This window comes from Pagrus major, chromosome 23 (genome assembly GCF_040436345.1).
Source record: "Pagrus major chromosome 23, Pma_NU_1.0".
NCBI classification, from domain to species: Eukaryota; Metazoa; Chordata; class Actinopteri; order Spariformes; family Sparidae; genus Pagrus; species Pagrus major.
This window is the reverse complement of record NC_133237.1, coordinates 24,516,189-24,532,227: the sequence shown is the minus strand read 5'-3', so window position 1 is coordinate 24,532,227 and position 16,039 is coordinate 24,516,189. Positions and strand designations below refer to the sequence as shown.

Sequence of the window (16,039 nt, the reverse complement as noted above, 5' to 3'; positions counted from 1 at the left end):
TCTGCCACATGCCACTGTTTAATAACAGCTAAAACTCTGGTCATAACATACAGTCTCTACGCACTTTTTACACTGTTCTGCACCTCATCTGTTCACTGCACCTTATTTTTATTTTTTGCACTACAATTAATACTGCTTGTGTATACATCAACACTGCTCCTTTATAGATTTTTATACATATTTTTTATATATATACATTTTTTATATTACATTTTATATTGCTATGTTAATATGTCTAGGTTGTTCTTTTTATTTCACTGTGTTGTCATTCGTCTCTGTGTGTAATGCTGCTGCTACAACTGAATTTCCCAGCTTGGGATCAATAAAGTATATCTATTCTATTCTATTCTATTCTATTCTATTCTAAAATTTTCAGAAAAAGTTGAGGAAAAAAAGTCAAATCAAAAATCAAATCAATTTTATTTATACAGCCCAAAATCACAATCCCATTGCCTCAATGGGCTTTACAATCTGTACAGTGAACGACATCCTTTGTCCTTAGACCCTCGATTCGAATGAGGAAAAATTTGCCATGTTGATGTACAGAAAAGAACAACAAATCACAGTTTACAAGTTGCATTGACAGAATATCTGATACAAATTATAATGTAATGTATGTAAAGTATGTAAAGTGTGTGGATCCAGGAGACGACTGAGCAGGACAAGGCATCGCCAAGTGGTGCCCGAGCCGCACAACCTCCTGTCCACCGTGGTGACCTGGAAGAGGGCAGGCCACACAGGATAATTAGTAAGAGACAGAAAGATAAGAGTGAAGAGGCATCAAATTTTACAGAAATACAGATATAAGGAGATAGTGAAACAAAGGCCAGGGTGTAACGATCCGGATCCGACAGTATGTGAGGCTGCAGGAGCCAGGAGAGGTAGATGGTCCCAGGGGCCCGTGGTCGATCAGAAGAAAGAAGAAAGTCAGAACTTTCAAAAAAAGGGTTGAGTTAAAAAAGTTAGAATTTTGAGAAAACAACTGCGGAAAAAGTCAGTTTTTTTTTTTGTTTTTTTTTTAAAGTCAGAATTTTAAGAAAAAAGTCAGAATTTTGAGAAATATTTTGGGGCAAAAAGTTGGAATTTTGAGAAAAAAATTGGAAAAAAAGTCAGAATTTTGAGGAAAGGTTGGGGGGTGTCAGAATTTTGAGGAGAACCTTTTTTGGAGAAAAGTGAGAATTTTGAGAGAGAAAAATGGCGTAAAAAGTCACAATTTTAAGAGAAAAATATTTTGGGGCAAAAAGTCAGAATTTTGAGAAAGAAAAGTCAGAATTTTGAGAAAAAGTTTGAAACAAAAGTCAAAATTTTCAGAAAAAGTTGAGGGGAAAAAGTCAGAATTTTGAGGAGAAACTTTTTGGGGAAAAGTTAGAATTTTGAGAAAAGGTTTAAAACAATATTGTTTTCAAAATTTTGTGGCAAAAAGTCAGAAATTTAAGAAAAATGTTAGATTTTAAGAAGATTTTGGAGGGGGGGAAGTTAGAATTTTATGAGAAAAGTTTAGGGGGAAAAAGTCAGAATTTTGAGAAAAGGTTTGAAGCAAAAGTCAAAATTTCAGAAAAAGTCTGGGGGAAAAAGTCAGAATATTGAGGAGAAACTTGGGGGGGGAGTCAGAATTTTGAGAAAAACGTCAGATTTAAATCGGAATTTTGAGACGTTTGAAAAAAAATTCAGAATTTTGAGAAAAAAAAATGGCGTAAAAAGTCACAATTTTAAGAGAAAAGTTTGAACAAAAAGTTGGATTTTTGAGAAATATTTTGGGGCAAAAAGTCAAAATTTTCAGAGAAAGTTGAGGAAAAAAAGTCAAATCAAAAATCAAATCAATTTTATTTATACAGCCCAAAATCATAATCACATTGCCTCAATGGGCTTTACAATCTGTACAGTGAACGATATCCTCTGTCCTTAGAACCTCGATTCAAGTGAGGAAAAACTTGCCATGTTGATGGAAAAAAAAAAAAAAAAAAAAAAAGACGATGGAAGAAACATCAGGAAGATCCTCAGAGGAGGGATCCCTATCCCAGGACGGACAGACATGCAATAGATGTCACATGTACAGAAAAGAACAACAAATCACAGTTTACAAGTTGCATTGACAGAATATTTGATACAAATTATAATGTAATGTATGTAAAGTATGTAAAGTGTGTGGATCCAGGAGACGACTGAGCAGGACGAGGCATCGCCAAGTGGTGCCTGAGCCGCACAACCTCCTGTCCACCGTGGTGACCTGGAAGAGGGCAGGCAAACAGGATAATTAGTAAGAGACAGAGAGATAAGAGTGAAGAGGCATCAAATTTTACAGAAATACAGATATAAGGAGATAGTGAAACAAAGGAGAGCAATGACAATCCGGATCCAACAGTATGTGAGGCTGCAGGAGCCAGGAGAGGTAGATGGTCCCAGGGTCCTGTGGTCGATCAGAAGAAAGAAAAAAGTCAGAACTTTCAGAAAAGGGTTGAGATAAAAAAGTTAGAATTTTGAGAAAACAACTGCGGAAAAAGTCAATATTTTTTCTTTTAAAAAAGTCAGAATTTTTAGAAAAAAGTCAGAATTTTGAGAAATATTTTGGGGCAAAAAGTCGAAATTTTGAGAAATATTTTTGAAAAAAGTTGGAATTTTGAAGAAAGGTTGGGGGGGTCAGAATTTTGAGGAGAACCTTTTTTTGGGGAAAAGTGAGAATTTTGAGAGAGAAAAATGGCGTAAAAAGTCACAATTTTAAGAGAAAAATATTTTGGGGCAAAAAGTCAGAATTTTGAGAAAAAGTTTGAAACAAAAGTCAAAATTTTCAGAAAAAGTTTGAAACAAATGTCAAAATTTTCAGAAAAAGTTGAGGGGAAAAAGTCAGAATTTTGAGGAGAAACTTTTTGGGGAAAAGTTAGAATTTTGAGAAAAGGTTTGAAACAATATTGTTTTCTAAATTTTGTGGCAAAAAGTCAGAAATTTAAGAAAAATGTTAGATTTTAAGAAAGATTTTAGAGGGGGGAAGTTAGAATTTTATGAGAAAAGTTTAGGGGAAAAAGTCAGAATTTTGAGAAAAGGTTTGAAGCAAAAGTCAAAATTTCAGAAAAAGTCTGGGGAAAAAAGTCAGAATATTGAGGAGAAACTTGGGGGGAAAGTCAGAATTTTGAGAAAAACGTCAGATTTAAATCGGAATTTTGAGACATTTGAAAAAAAATTCAGAATTTTGAGGGAAAAAAATTGGCGTAAAAAGTCACAATTTTAAGAGAAAAGTTTGAAAAAAAAGTTGGATTTTTGAGAAATATTTTGGGGCAAAAAGTCAAAATTTTCAGAAAAAGTTGAGGTTATTTATGATAGTTATTTTTACAGCCCAAAATCACAATCACATTGCCTCAATGGGCTTTACAATCTGTACAGTGAACGATATCCTCTGTCCTTAGAACCTTGATTCAAGTGAGGAAAAACTTGCCATGTTGATGGAAAAAAAAAAAAAAAAAGACGATGGAAGAAACCTCAGGAAGATCCTCAGAGGAGGGATCCCTCTCCCAGGACGGACAGACATGCAATAGGTGTCACATGTACAGAAAGAGTCAGAAATTTGAGAAAAAAGTCAGATTTTAAGAAAGATTTGTGAAAGAAATTCAGAATTTTGAGGAGAGGTTATAGAAAAAAAGTCACAATTTTAAGAGAAAACTGGAGAAAAAAAGTCATAATTTTGAGAAAGAAAAGTCATAATTTTGAGAAAAAAGTTTGAAACAAAAGTCAAAATTTTCAGAAAGGGGAAAAGAGTCAGAATTTTCAGAAAAATGTTAGATTTTAAGAAAGATTTTGGAGGGGTGAAGTTAGAATTTTATGAGAAAAGTTGAGGGAAAAAAGTCAGAAATTTGGGGGGGAACTTTTTTGGGGAAAAGTTAGAACTTTGGAGAAAAAACTGGCAAGAAAAGTCACAATTTTAAGAGAAAAGTTTGAAAATGAGAAAGAAAAGTCAGAATTATGAGGAAAAAGTTGAGAGAAAAAAAGTCAGAATTTTGAGGAGAAACGTTTTGGGAAAAAGTTTGAGAAAAGTTTTCAGAAAAAGTTTGAAACAAAAGTCAAAATTTTCAGAAAAAGTTGAGGAACAAAGTCAGAACTTTCAGAAAAGGGTTGAGGGAAGAAAAGTTAGAATTCTGAGAAAACAACTGCGGTAAAATTCAGTATTTTTAGGAAAAAGTCAGAATTTTAAGAAAGAAGTCAGAATTTTGAGAAGAAGTTTGAAACAAAAGTTAAAATTTTCAGAAAAAGTTTGAAACCAAAGTCAAAATTTTCAGAAAAAGTTTGAAACAAAGGTCAAAATTTTCAGAAAAAGTTGAGGAAAAAAGTCAAATCAAAAATCAAATCCATTTTATTTAAATAGCCCAAAATCACAATCACATTGCCTCAATGGGCTTTACAATCTGTACAGTGAACGACATCCTCTGCCCTTAGAAAGACCCACAGAGGAGGGATCCCTCTTCCAGGACGGACAGACATGCAATAGATGTTGAGAAAAATTTGGGGGGGAAAAGTCAGAATTTTGATGAAAAAGTTTGAAACAAAAGTCAAAATTTTCAGAAACAGTTGAGGGGAAAAGTCAGAATTTTGAGAAAAATGTTAGATTTTAAGAAAGATTTTGGAGGGAGGAAGTTTGAATTTTATGAGAAAAGTTAAGGGGAAAAAGTTAGAAATTTTGGGGGGGAAAGTCAGAATTTTGAGGAGAAACGTTTTAGGAAAAAGTTAGAATTTTGAGAAAGGGTTTGAGAAAAGTTTTCAGAAGAAGTTTGAAACAAAAGTCAAAATTTTCAGAAAAAGTTGAGGAACAAAGTCAGAACTTTCAGAAAAGGGTTGAGGGAAGAAAAGTTAGAATTCTGAGAAAACTGCGGAAAAATTCAGTATTTTTAGGAAATAGTCAGAATTTTGAGAAGAAGTTTGAAACAAAAGTTAAAAATTTTCAGAAAAAGTCTGGGGCAAAAAGTCAGAATATTGAGGGGAACCTTTTGGGGAGGAGAGTCAGAATTTTGAGAAAAAGGTCAGATTTTAAATCGGAATTTTGAGAAAAAGTTTGGAAAAAAAGTCAGAATTTTGAGAGAAAAAAAGTCAGAATTTTGAGAGAAGAGTTTGGAAAAAAAAGTCAAAATTTTCAGAAAAAGTTTGAAACCAAAGTCAAAATTTTCAGAAAAAGTTTGAAACAAAAGTCAAAATTTTCAGAAAAAGTTGAGGAAAAAAGTCAAATCACAAATCAAATCCATTTTATTTAAATAGCCCAAAATCACAATCACATTGCCTCAATGGGCTTTACAATCTGTACAGTGAACGACATCCTCTGTCCTTAGACCCTCGAATCGAGTGAGGAAAAATTTGCCATGTTGATGGAAAAAAAAACCTTTAACGGGAAAAAAAAGACAATGGAAGAAACCTCAGGAAGACCCACAGAGGAGGGATCCCCCTGCCAGGACGGACAGACATGCAATAGATGTTGAGAAAAATTTGGGGGGGGAGTCAGAATTTTGAGAAAAAAGTTTGAAACAAAAGTCAAAATTTTCAGAAAAAGTTGAGGAGAAAAGTCATAATTTTGAGAAAAAAGTTTGAAACAAAAGTCAAAATTTTCAGAAAGGGGAAAGAGTCAGAATTTTCAGAAAAATGTTAGATTTTAAGAAAGATTTTGGAGGGGTGAAAAGTTAGAATTTTATGAGAAAAGTTGAGGGAAAAAAGTCAGAAATTTGGGGGGAAAAGTCGGAATTTTGAGGAGAAACTTTTTTGGGGAAAAGTTAGAACTTTGGAGAAAAAAATGGCAAGAAAAGTCACAATTTTAAGAGAAAAGTTTGAAAATGAGAAAAAAAAGTCAGAATTATGAGGAGAAACGTTTTGGGAAAAAGTTTTCAGAAAAAGTTTGAAACAAAAGTCAAAATTTTCAGAAAAAGTTGAGGAACAAAGTCAGAACTTTCAGAAAAGGGTTGAGGGAAGAAAAGTTAGAATTCTGAGAAAACAACTGCGGTAAAATTCAGTATTTTTAGGAAAAAGTCAGAATTTTAAGAAAGAAGTCAGAATTTTGAGAAGAAGTTTGAAACAAGTTAAAATTTTCAGAAAAAGTCTGGGGCAAAAAGTCAGAATATTGAGAAACTTTTAGGGAGGAGAGTCAGAATTTTGAGAAAAAGGTCAGATTTTAAATCGGAATTTTGAGAAAAAGTTTGAAAAAAAGTCAGAATTTTGAGGAGAAACTTTTTTGGGCAAAAGTTAGAACTTTGTGGGGAAAAAATGGTGAAAAAAATCAGAATTTTAAGAGAAAAGTTTGAAAAAAAGTCAAAATTTTCAGAAAAAGTTTGAAACCAAAGTCAAAATTTTCAGAAAAAGTTTGAAACAAAGGTCAAAATTTTCAGAAAAAGTTGAGGAAAAAAGTCAAATCAAAAATCAAATCCATTTTATTTAAATAGCCCAAAATCACAATCACATTGCCTCAATGGGCTTTACAATCTGTACAGTGAACGACATCCTCTGTCCTTAGACCCTCGAATCGAGTGAGGAAAAATTTGCCATGTTGATGGAAAAAAAAACCTTTAACGGGAAAAAAAGACAATGGAAGAAACCTCAGGAAGACCCACAGAGGAGGGATCCCCCTGCCAGGACGGACAGACATGCAATAGATGTTGAGAAAAATTTGGGGGGAAAAAATCAGAATTTTGAGGAAAAAGTTTGAAACAAAAGTCAAAATTTTCAGAAACAGTTGAGGGGAAAAGTCAGAATTTTGAGAAAAATGTTAGATTTTAAGAAAGATTTTGGAGGGAGGAAGTTTGAATTTTATGAGAAAAGTTAAGGGGAAAAAGTTAGAAATTTGGGGGGAAAAGTCAGAATTTTAAGGAGAAACGTTTTAGGAAAAAGTTAGAATTTTGAGAAAAGGTTTGAGAAAGGGTTTGAGAAAAGTTTTCAGAAGAAGTTTGAAACAAAAGTCAAAATTTTCAGAAAAAGTTGAGGATCAAAGTCAGAACTTTCAGAAAAGGGTTGAGGGAAGAAAAGTTAGAATTCTGAGAAAACAACTGCGGAAAAAGTCAGAATTTTGAGAAGAAGTTTGAAACAAAAGTTAAAAATTTTCAGAAAAAGTCAGAATATTGAGGAGAAACTTTTGGGGAGGAGAGTCAGAATTTTGCGAAAAAGGTCAGATTTTAAATCGGAATTTTGCGAAAAAGTTTGGAAAAAAAGTCAGAATTTTAAGAGAAAAGTTTGAAAAAAAAGTCAAAATTTTCAGAAAAAGTTGAGGAGAAAAGTCAGAATTTTGAGAAAAATGTAAGATTTTAAGAAAGATTTTGGAGGGGGAGTTAGAATTTTATGAGAAGTTGAGGGGAAAAATTTCAGAATTTTAAGAAAAAGTTTGAAACAAAAGTCAAAATTTTCAGAAAAAGTCTGGGGCAAAAAGTCAGAATATTGAGGGGAACCTTTTGGGGAGGAGAGTCAGAATTTTGAGAAAAAGGTCAGATTTTAAATCGGAATTTTGAGAAAAAGTTTGGAAAAAAATTCAGAATTTTGAGGAGACTTTTTTGGGCAAAAGTTAGAACTTCGGGGGAAAAAATGGTGAAAAAAATCAGAATTTTAAGAGAAAAGTTTGAAAAAAAAAAGTCAAAATTTTCAGAAAAAGTTTGAAACCAAAGTCAAAATTTTCAGAAAAAGTTTGAAACAAAAGTCAAAATTTTCGGAAAAAGTTGAGGAAAAAAGTCAAATCACAAATCAAATCCATTTTATTTAAATAGCCCAAAATCACAATCACATTGCCTCAATGGGCTTTACAATCTGTACAGTGAACGACATCCTCTGTCCTTAGACCCTCGAATCGAGTGAGGAAAAATTTGCCATGTTGATGGAAAAAAAACCTTTAACGGGAAAAAAAGACAATGAATTTCAGAATTTTGAGGAAAAGTTTGAAACAAAAGTCAAAATTTTCAGAAAAAGTCTGGGGCAAAAAGTCAGAATATTGAGGGGAACCTTTTGGGGGGAAAAGTCAGAATTTTGAGAAAAAGGTCAGATTTTAAGTCGGAATTTTGAGGAAAAGTTGAGAGAAAAAAAAGTCAGAAATTAGGGGAAAAAAGTCAGAATTTTGAGGAGAAACTTTTTTGGGGGAAAGTTAGAACTTTGGAAAAAAATGGCGAAAAAAGTCACAATTTTAAGAGAAAAGTTTGAAAATTAGAAAGAAAAGTCACAATTTTAAGAGAAAAAGTTGAGAGAAAAAAAATTAGAAATTTTTGGAAAAAAGAATTTTGAGGAGAAACTTGGAAAAAATTGTGAAAAAAGTCACATTTTTAAGAGAAAAGTTGAGGGAAAAAAGTCAGAATTTGGGGGGGAAGTCAGAATATTGATGATTTTGGGGAGAGTTAGAATTTTGAAAAAAAAAATTGAAAAAAGAAAATGAATAAGAATAAAACTTTTTTCAGACATGAAAAAAAAAATCTACTTGGTTGCAGACATGAAAGAAAAAATCTCCCAATTCTTTCTGTTTTCATTTTACTAATTTTACACAAGAAAGAACATTTTGTTTATGAAAGAAATGTTTTTCACTTGGTTTTGGACATGAAAAAAAAAAACCTGAAAATCTTCCTTTTCACTCAGTTTGACACATGAAAAAATGTTTTTCACAAAATGTTATTCTCACTTTTTTTTGTCTCTGAAATGAAAAGGGTTAGGGTTACAACAACAACTTTTCAGTTTTTTCTTGTGTTTCAAGCTTTTTTTTTTCACTTTTCACTTTTATTTAAAATTTTGTCCCTGAGATAAAAAAATAATAATATTTTGGTTTCAGACATCAAAAACAAAACAAAAAAAACAACAAAAAACACTTTCACTCCGATACAAACCAGAAAAGATTTTTTCACCAAATTTTTTTTATTTATTTATTTTATTGTTTAGTTTTACAGTCCTGTCCAATTCTTTCCAAAATGAACACAAGAAAAATAAAATTCACCAGAAAAAAAAGTTTATCTAAATGTAAGAAATTTTGCTTTCACACGGTTTCACACAAAATGTTGTCACTGTAAAAAAATGTTTCTTTGAAACTTTTTTCAAGATCAATAATGAAATTTCAAGCTCAAAGATGATATTACCTCTGTACTTTTATTAGTGTTATCATTATGGCAGCATATTGATACCTCACCAAAAAAACACAAATGGATCAGTATCACGTTATAACCTAAAGATTTTATTGTTATAGCAAGATTATAGCATTATTATTATAATATACAAACATATAATTTCTTCGTGTAATAACAATATCCTACGGAAGCCCTGAGGATTTTTTTTTTCTGGTATGGCAGCAATATGCTTCCATAGATCATAAATGTGAGGTAAAAGTTGATGAATTTCAAGTTCTAACAGCTGATCAGTCAGATTACAGTATCTGACAGGGAAGAAAGCAGGTGCAGGTTCAGTCCATCACAAAGTTAAAGACCTAATTTCTCCTCCATTCTCTCCTTTAATGTCATCTTCTTGATCTACAAAAACAGACAGTAGCAGCCATTTCAGTTTAATTTTTATACAAAGCATAAATCATCTTGATAGTTCAGGTGTGTTGGTGTTAGAGTATCGTACCTTTCCAGAGGCTGTCAGAGGGTAGCTGTCTACAAAGAACACGTAGTGTGGGATCTTGAAGTGAGAAATCTGTGGGGGGAAAAACAAATATCAGTCCCACAAACGGTGCAGCTCTTCACTTTCTGCAGTCTTATCCACCACCTCCTCTCACCTGGCCTTTGCAGAATGCTCTTATCTCCTCTGTACTGGAGGTCTGGCCCTCCTTCAGCCTGATGCAGGCACACACCTGCTCGCCCATCCTCTCGTCTTTCACTCCGACCACCTGGGAGACGAACAGAGGAACAAGAACAACTCTCATGACACATTTTGTTTCACATTATCTTCACTGTCGACTGTTTGGAGAGAGTGTTTCTGATCTTTGCTGCCCTCCAGTGGTTCCCAGTCTCACCTGCACCTCCTGTACTTTGGGATGTGTGTATAGAAACTGCTCTATCTCAGCGGGGTAGATGTTCTCCCCTCCTCGGATGATCATGTCCTTCAGCCGTCCTTCGATGCGACAGTAACCCAGACTGTTCAGACTGGCCGTGTCACTGAGTAGAGGGAAATCACACGAGATGTAACAGATTACATGTAGTCAGGAATACGGATAACACTTTATAATAACAACAATATAGTGCGATACAGAAATGGCTGCAATTCAAAAACTACAAGGACTTATATCAGAGGCTCGGTACCATTGTCAAAACTATCGATTCTGAATATTTGAAGCAGTTTCAGTTCACCAGCTGTGATTTTTCACTCTCCTCTCCAACAGCAAGTTGACACATGCACTGCTGCAGCTCCCACATCGCCCTGCCTCCTTCAAGCCTTGTTATATTTTTCTCTTAATAAAAATCTAAAAATGTTATGCACTCGATGTTGTGTCATTTTTTTCCCCATGGTATCGAATATCAATACTTGTGACAACACTATAAGATTACATTGAGAACAGCTTTAATTTCATTAATATGTGCTTCCTGTGTAAATCTGTTTTGTTTCTTTTTGTAAGAAACTGTATTTTCATTCTGTCACGTTTAGCAAAATTGAGTTTCCACAACACTTTTTATCTTTAACATACTAAATATTGTGCGTCGTAAATGGATTATCATTTGCAAAAAAAAATTTAGAAACATCAACTAGAACTTTCCAAGAAACAATTGCTTAATAAATGGTTTATAAAACTTTTTTATATATATAACTAAAGTGTAATTTTTCAGATTTCATTTGAAAAAAATTGTAATTTATTGGATTATTATCATTATCAAGGATTATATGACTTCATTTCTGATTACATCTTTAAAACATGTTTGGGGTTTTTTTTAGCTTTTTTTTTTTTCAACTGCATCCGACATTTTTTAGAACGACACAAAACACCTGCAGTTTGTAGCAGTACTGTTTCTCTAAGGTTAATCTTATTTGACCAAATGCTTCAAAATGCATTTTATTGGCTCTGAAAACGTTTTGAGATGTTTAAAGACACATTCTTGAAACTCAAATCTTCACCTGTGAGCATCCATCCCTGTAACATGTGTCTGTATTTTCCTCTGTCGTCAAAGATACGTTGGACTCACCCTGTCCTGTACCAGCGGGCTGGACAGATAGCCTCTCTGGTTTTCTCAGGATCATCCCAGTATCCGTGCATCACACAGCTGCCTCTGATCATCAGCTCTCCTGGAGTCCCCAGAGGGACAATCTCCCCACTAGGGTCCACCACTTTAGCCTATAGTAAAGACTCACTGGAATAAGTCACAGTGCTGTCGCTGTTATATATAGATACAAGAAGAAATTGTGGTATACCTCAGTGTGGCTCATGATACATCCCACAGTATTCAGCTTCAGCTCCTCGTTGTCGTGTGGAAATCCTATAAATGTAACAGGGCTGTTCTCAGTGGTTCCATAAACTACCTGTTGAAACACAACGCACGCATGTTCAGATATGCTGAAACAAACTTTACCGTCTCATACAGTATTATCTGAAAAGGTATCGGACATGTATCGCTCACCGATATCTCTTTCATGTTCATGTCTGTTTGTAGTTTTCTCAAAATCTCCGGAGGACACGGTGCACCTCCCATGAGGCCTTAAAACAGCAGCACATAGACGAGGACGAGTCAAACATCACACCAAATTCAACACACATTTATCATGTTTTTATGTTCAGATCTCTTACCAGACTCAACTGACGACAAATCGTACTTGTGTATGTCTTGGTTAATCATGTCGGTGAACATCGTGGGAGTGCCGTAGAGGACGTTGCACCTTGAGTTTAAAAACATTAAATGCAATCAGTGAAAAGTTGATAATGTTGTAAATTTCAAAAGTGATTCGGATGATGAAGTGCCATACTTTTCACTCTGAATGGCCTCTAGGTTGGCCTTGCTGTCGTAGCCAGTAGCTGGGAAGACCAGTGTGGCACCATTCACCGCCATGCACATCCCGGCCAGCACTGAGCCAAAGCAGTGGTACAACGGTACGGGCACGCATATTCGCACCCGAGGCTGATGGGAAGACGGAAAATAATATTGCTTACATTTTCACTATTTCTGTTTTCTTCAAATCAAGAGAAAAATATGGACTTACTCTCCATTCGAAACCCATTCGGAGACCCACAAAGTAAGCGTTATTTACAATATTGTGGTGAGAAAGAGTGGCTCCCTTTGGATTCCCTGTCGTCCCCTGAAACAAATAAAACAAGCAGCGTGACTCGATCTGAATCATTGTTAGAGCTACACCAATCAGCCTCAACAATAAAGGACCCACAGGTGAAGTGAAAAACATTGATCTTCTCGTTACAATGGAATGTTCTGCTGGGAAACCTTGGATCGGACTTGTCCCTGCAGGTCCCAGCGATGCTCAATCAGTTGGGATTGTAACAAAGACGCCTTGAGCACTCTGTCACGTACTTTGTCACGATCCTGATCCAATCAAGCATCCACGGAGGCTCCACCTTGGATTGGACTTGCTTCTGATATGTCAAGGCATGGACACAGGGCCTCTGGTGGTGTCCTGTGGTGTCAGGAATAACGGTGTTTGCAACGGATCCTTCGAGTCGGATCCATGAGGGCCCCACCTCACACTCCACTGTCACCGCTGTGGTGCCTGACATTGCAAGACACCACCAGAGGTCCTGTGTCCATGCCTTGATGGATCAGCGGTAAGTCCAGTCCAAGGTTGGGCCACAATGGATTGGACGCACACTCAATCAAGCTTGGGATTGTGACAAAGGCAGCTTGAGCTCTTTGTTCTTTTGTGCTGATCCCAATCCAACAGAGCATCTGTGGAGTCCTTTGAGGGGCATGTGGGGCCTTCATGGATAAGACTTGTTCCGGCATGTCCTGCAGATGCCCAATCAGATTGGGATCTGGGGAATTTGGAGGCCAGGTCAACACCTTGAGCTCTTTGTCACATTACTCGAGCCATTCCTGAAGGCAGACCACTGCCATCCGAAAGTGCCGTGAAGGGCTATACTTGATCTGCACCAGTGCTGGGACGGGTATTCAAGTGGCATCCACATAAAAGCCAGGACCCAAGGTTTCCCAGAAGAAAACTGCATTATAAGGAGATGATCGCTGTACCTGTTGGTCCTTTAAATGTTGTGGATGATCAGTGTATGTTATTCCAGGTGATACAGTACATGTGTGGCAGTTTGAAAGTACTGAAGTTTACTGATGTGAACTGAATGTTGATGGGGTCATCGAAGGACAGCCTGCTCTGCAGATCCATCAGCTCTTTGTGGTGCTGACTCTCCGCTGCCTGCATCACATCGTCTACGTGGAACATCCCCGGCTGTCTGCTATCCGTCACAATCACCATACGCAAGTCTGGCAACCTGGAAAACCCGAGACAGGATGTATTTAAGGTCTATTACTCCCATGATGACAAGAGAGGAAGAACATGTATTAAATGTGACATCGGCTCTGTCAAACCTGGAGCTTTTGATCATGCCCGCTGGAGTTGTGTCGATCTCTGGGCAGATCTCTCTCAGCATCTCACAGAAATGTTGTGTTTTAAATTGGCTAGGGCAGACGACAGCTTTACACTGGACCTGCATATGACAAATCAATTTGGTTGGATTTATTTTCTTAAAACAGAAAATTGTCACTCTTAGGTATTGGTGCAGTAGTTATGTGGTGATGTAAGTAGGCTAATTCCCTGTTACAGAACACTAACCTTCTTTAGAGTAAAGTCTATTTCCTTTGCCTGATAGGCCGGGTTCAGTGACACCTGTAAAGATAAGAACAGGTAACACAGGACAGGCGCGTAGTCATCCAGCTGAAGGACTGTCAGTGGGAACACAAGGCTACTCTGTAAATGTCATCTGAAAGATATAAAACAAATCTGGAACTGACCAGTATAATTCCAGCCTTGGCTGAAGCAAACTGGAAGAGGATCCACTCATAAGTGTTGGGTCCCCAAACTCCCAGTCGGTCGCCGCGCTTCAGGCCCAAAGCAAGCAGACCTGCAGCAGCTTTATCAACCTGCAACGATGAGTGACACAACAGATAGATAGTTAGATAACTCTTTACCAGCAGTGGTAAAAAATTGGCATTTTACAAATAGCTCTCTAGCTTTTCTTCCCAAAGTTGTGATGATTTCTCAGCCTAGTCGCCATATTAAAATGTTAAATCTGTACATTTAATACGTATGATATCATCATTTCTGACTTTCATGTCATGAGGTTGAAGGATGGTGGTGGTAGGCAAGATGGCTGCCATGTGAGAGACCACTGATCAAGATGCAGTTTGAACATTTGTGAGCAGGAAAAACAGATTTTTAACAAGATGTTGGAACATTTTCCAGCCACGTAAGCCGCAACAAAACCGGATATTTTTGAGCCGATGTTGGGACAATTTTCCAGCCAAGAACAGGTTATTTTTAACAAAACTTAACCAAACACCGCTCGGGATTTGTTTTTAAAAAACTCTCCGGTCCCCATCTACTTCAGTTGTTTAGGAGAAAGCTGCAACACTGTTCGGATCTGAAGCTCCAGAAATGTTTTGTGGACTACGTAACTTCCCCCCAACTTTCCAGCTGCATGAAGGTGAGTAGATAATGACTAAATATACATTTTTGGGTGAACTTTTTGAGGGCTTAACATCTGAGACGCACATCTTGCTGAAACTGCGCGAAGGTTTTCCGGATGCCGTCCTGGAGGAAGACCACAGCCTCGCGGTCGGGCCACCGCTCGACTGTAGCGTCCAGACTCTGGCCGACGGTCAGGTGGAGCAGAGAGACGGAGGAGGTGCCGTGGACATAGCTGTTGGTCAGAGCCGGGATGTGAGGAGGAGTGTCCACATGGAGTGACCTGGCATAGAGAACAACATTCAAAGCACAGGGGTCAAAAACGGGACATTTGAGCTAATGCAAGGACACCAATTCTGAGAAAACGTTGTTTCAATGCAGTTTCCAAACATTAAGATTAAGTTTTTAAAATTACTTTATAAAAACATTCGTCTTTTGAACGTCAGCCAAGACGTGGAAGTGACTTCTTTTGGATAAGTGTTTGCTCAGCAGGTACTTGTTATGACATTGTTACCGTTACTCTGCTTTTTAGTTGCTTTACGGAGATGAATACATAATTTAATCTGAATTCCTTTGCAGTTAAAGCAACATTATGTAGACAAAGCTACATAATGTTGTTATAACAATGCACTCAGTAGAAGTCAAATGTACTTTTTTGAGCTACCAGATCTTTATTAACATCCTTCAGGAGCCTATAAACTGTTATCATGTTTCTTAAAGTCAACTGTGATTAATAAACAATGCTTATCTCGACAGCAGGAACATCCAGTTACAGGTATTATAGACAGATGACCTATGATCAGATTCAAATGTAGATATCTCACAAGGCTCTTTGTCAGCTGGTTTAAAAGCTTGTTGTTTGTTTTTAACTTTTTTTTAGTAAAACATTAATTTTAGAGGAACATTCAGAGGGAACCATTAAGAAGAACATCAACTTACCGGAACCACTGGAGGGAACTTGTGCTGCATACTTTCCCAATCTTGCCGTGTTTGAGTCCATTAACAGACCTGAGACTGCGAGCGCAGGATCTCAGCAGCGGGGAAGAAATGAGCGCCGACATCACAGTCTGCTTCGACAAGTGGTTAGAAAACACTGTGGCTCGACAGCAAAATGAACCGGTTCCCGGCTGCTTGTCTTGACTAGTGTGTAAATCTTTAACTTCCACTCATCCTCATTGGCTGAGGGTGGCTTTGCCATTTGGCCGGTTCACACGCCTGCAGGAGAGTTCAGACCGGGTTTTTACGCTCCTATTCATTCTCCTGCTTCAGTTTTCTGTCTGACAAACAAAAAAGATTCGTCATGTCTGCAACTCAAGAGACAAGGAACTGACAATAAGGATGAGTGGAGGTTATTTTCACATGGAAAACTTGAAACTGATCTAATTTGAGATTTGTTTTCAGCCTTATCATGCTGCTTACTTTGCATAAGAAGAGCATTATTTGTTAACAGATAAGACAGTGCTAAAAGGTTAAGAGTTATAGTATCTACACACTGAAG

At 36.6% G+C, this 16,039-nt stretch overlaps 1 protein-coding gene across 1 annotated transcript; it reads right to left on the bottom strand.

Moving 5' to 3' along the window:
- Positions 1-6,374: 6,374 nt before the first annotated feature.
- LOC141019061 (medium-chain acyl-CoA ligase ACSF2, mitochondrial-like) lies at positions 6,375-15,632 on the bottom strand. The gene is made up of 16 exons (XM_073493843.1): positions 15,481-15,632; positions 14,629-14,824; positions 13,869-13,997; positions 13,690-13,743; positions 13,446-13,564; positions 13,186-13,348; positions 12,100-12,195; positions 11,866-12,017; positions 11,690-11,778; positions 11,523-11,599; positions 11,317-11,424; positions 11,091-11,239; positions 9,929-10,070; positions 9,692-9,802; positions 9,541-9,609; positions 6,375-9,443 (listed from the first exon to the last, which is right to left on the bottom strand). Exons 1-16 carry the CDS (start codon positions 15,600-15,602, stop codon positions 9,393-9,395), a joined length of 1,827 nt encoding a protein of 608 aa, XP_073349944.1. The 5' UTR covers positions 15,603-15,632; the 3' UTR covers positions 6,375-9,392.
- Between the last annotated feature and the right edge of the window lie 407 nt (positions 15,633-16,039).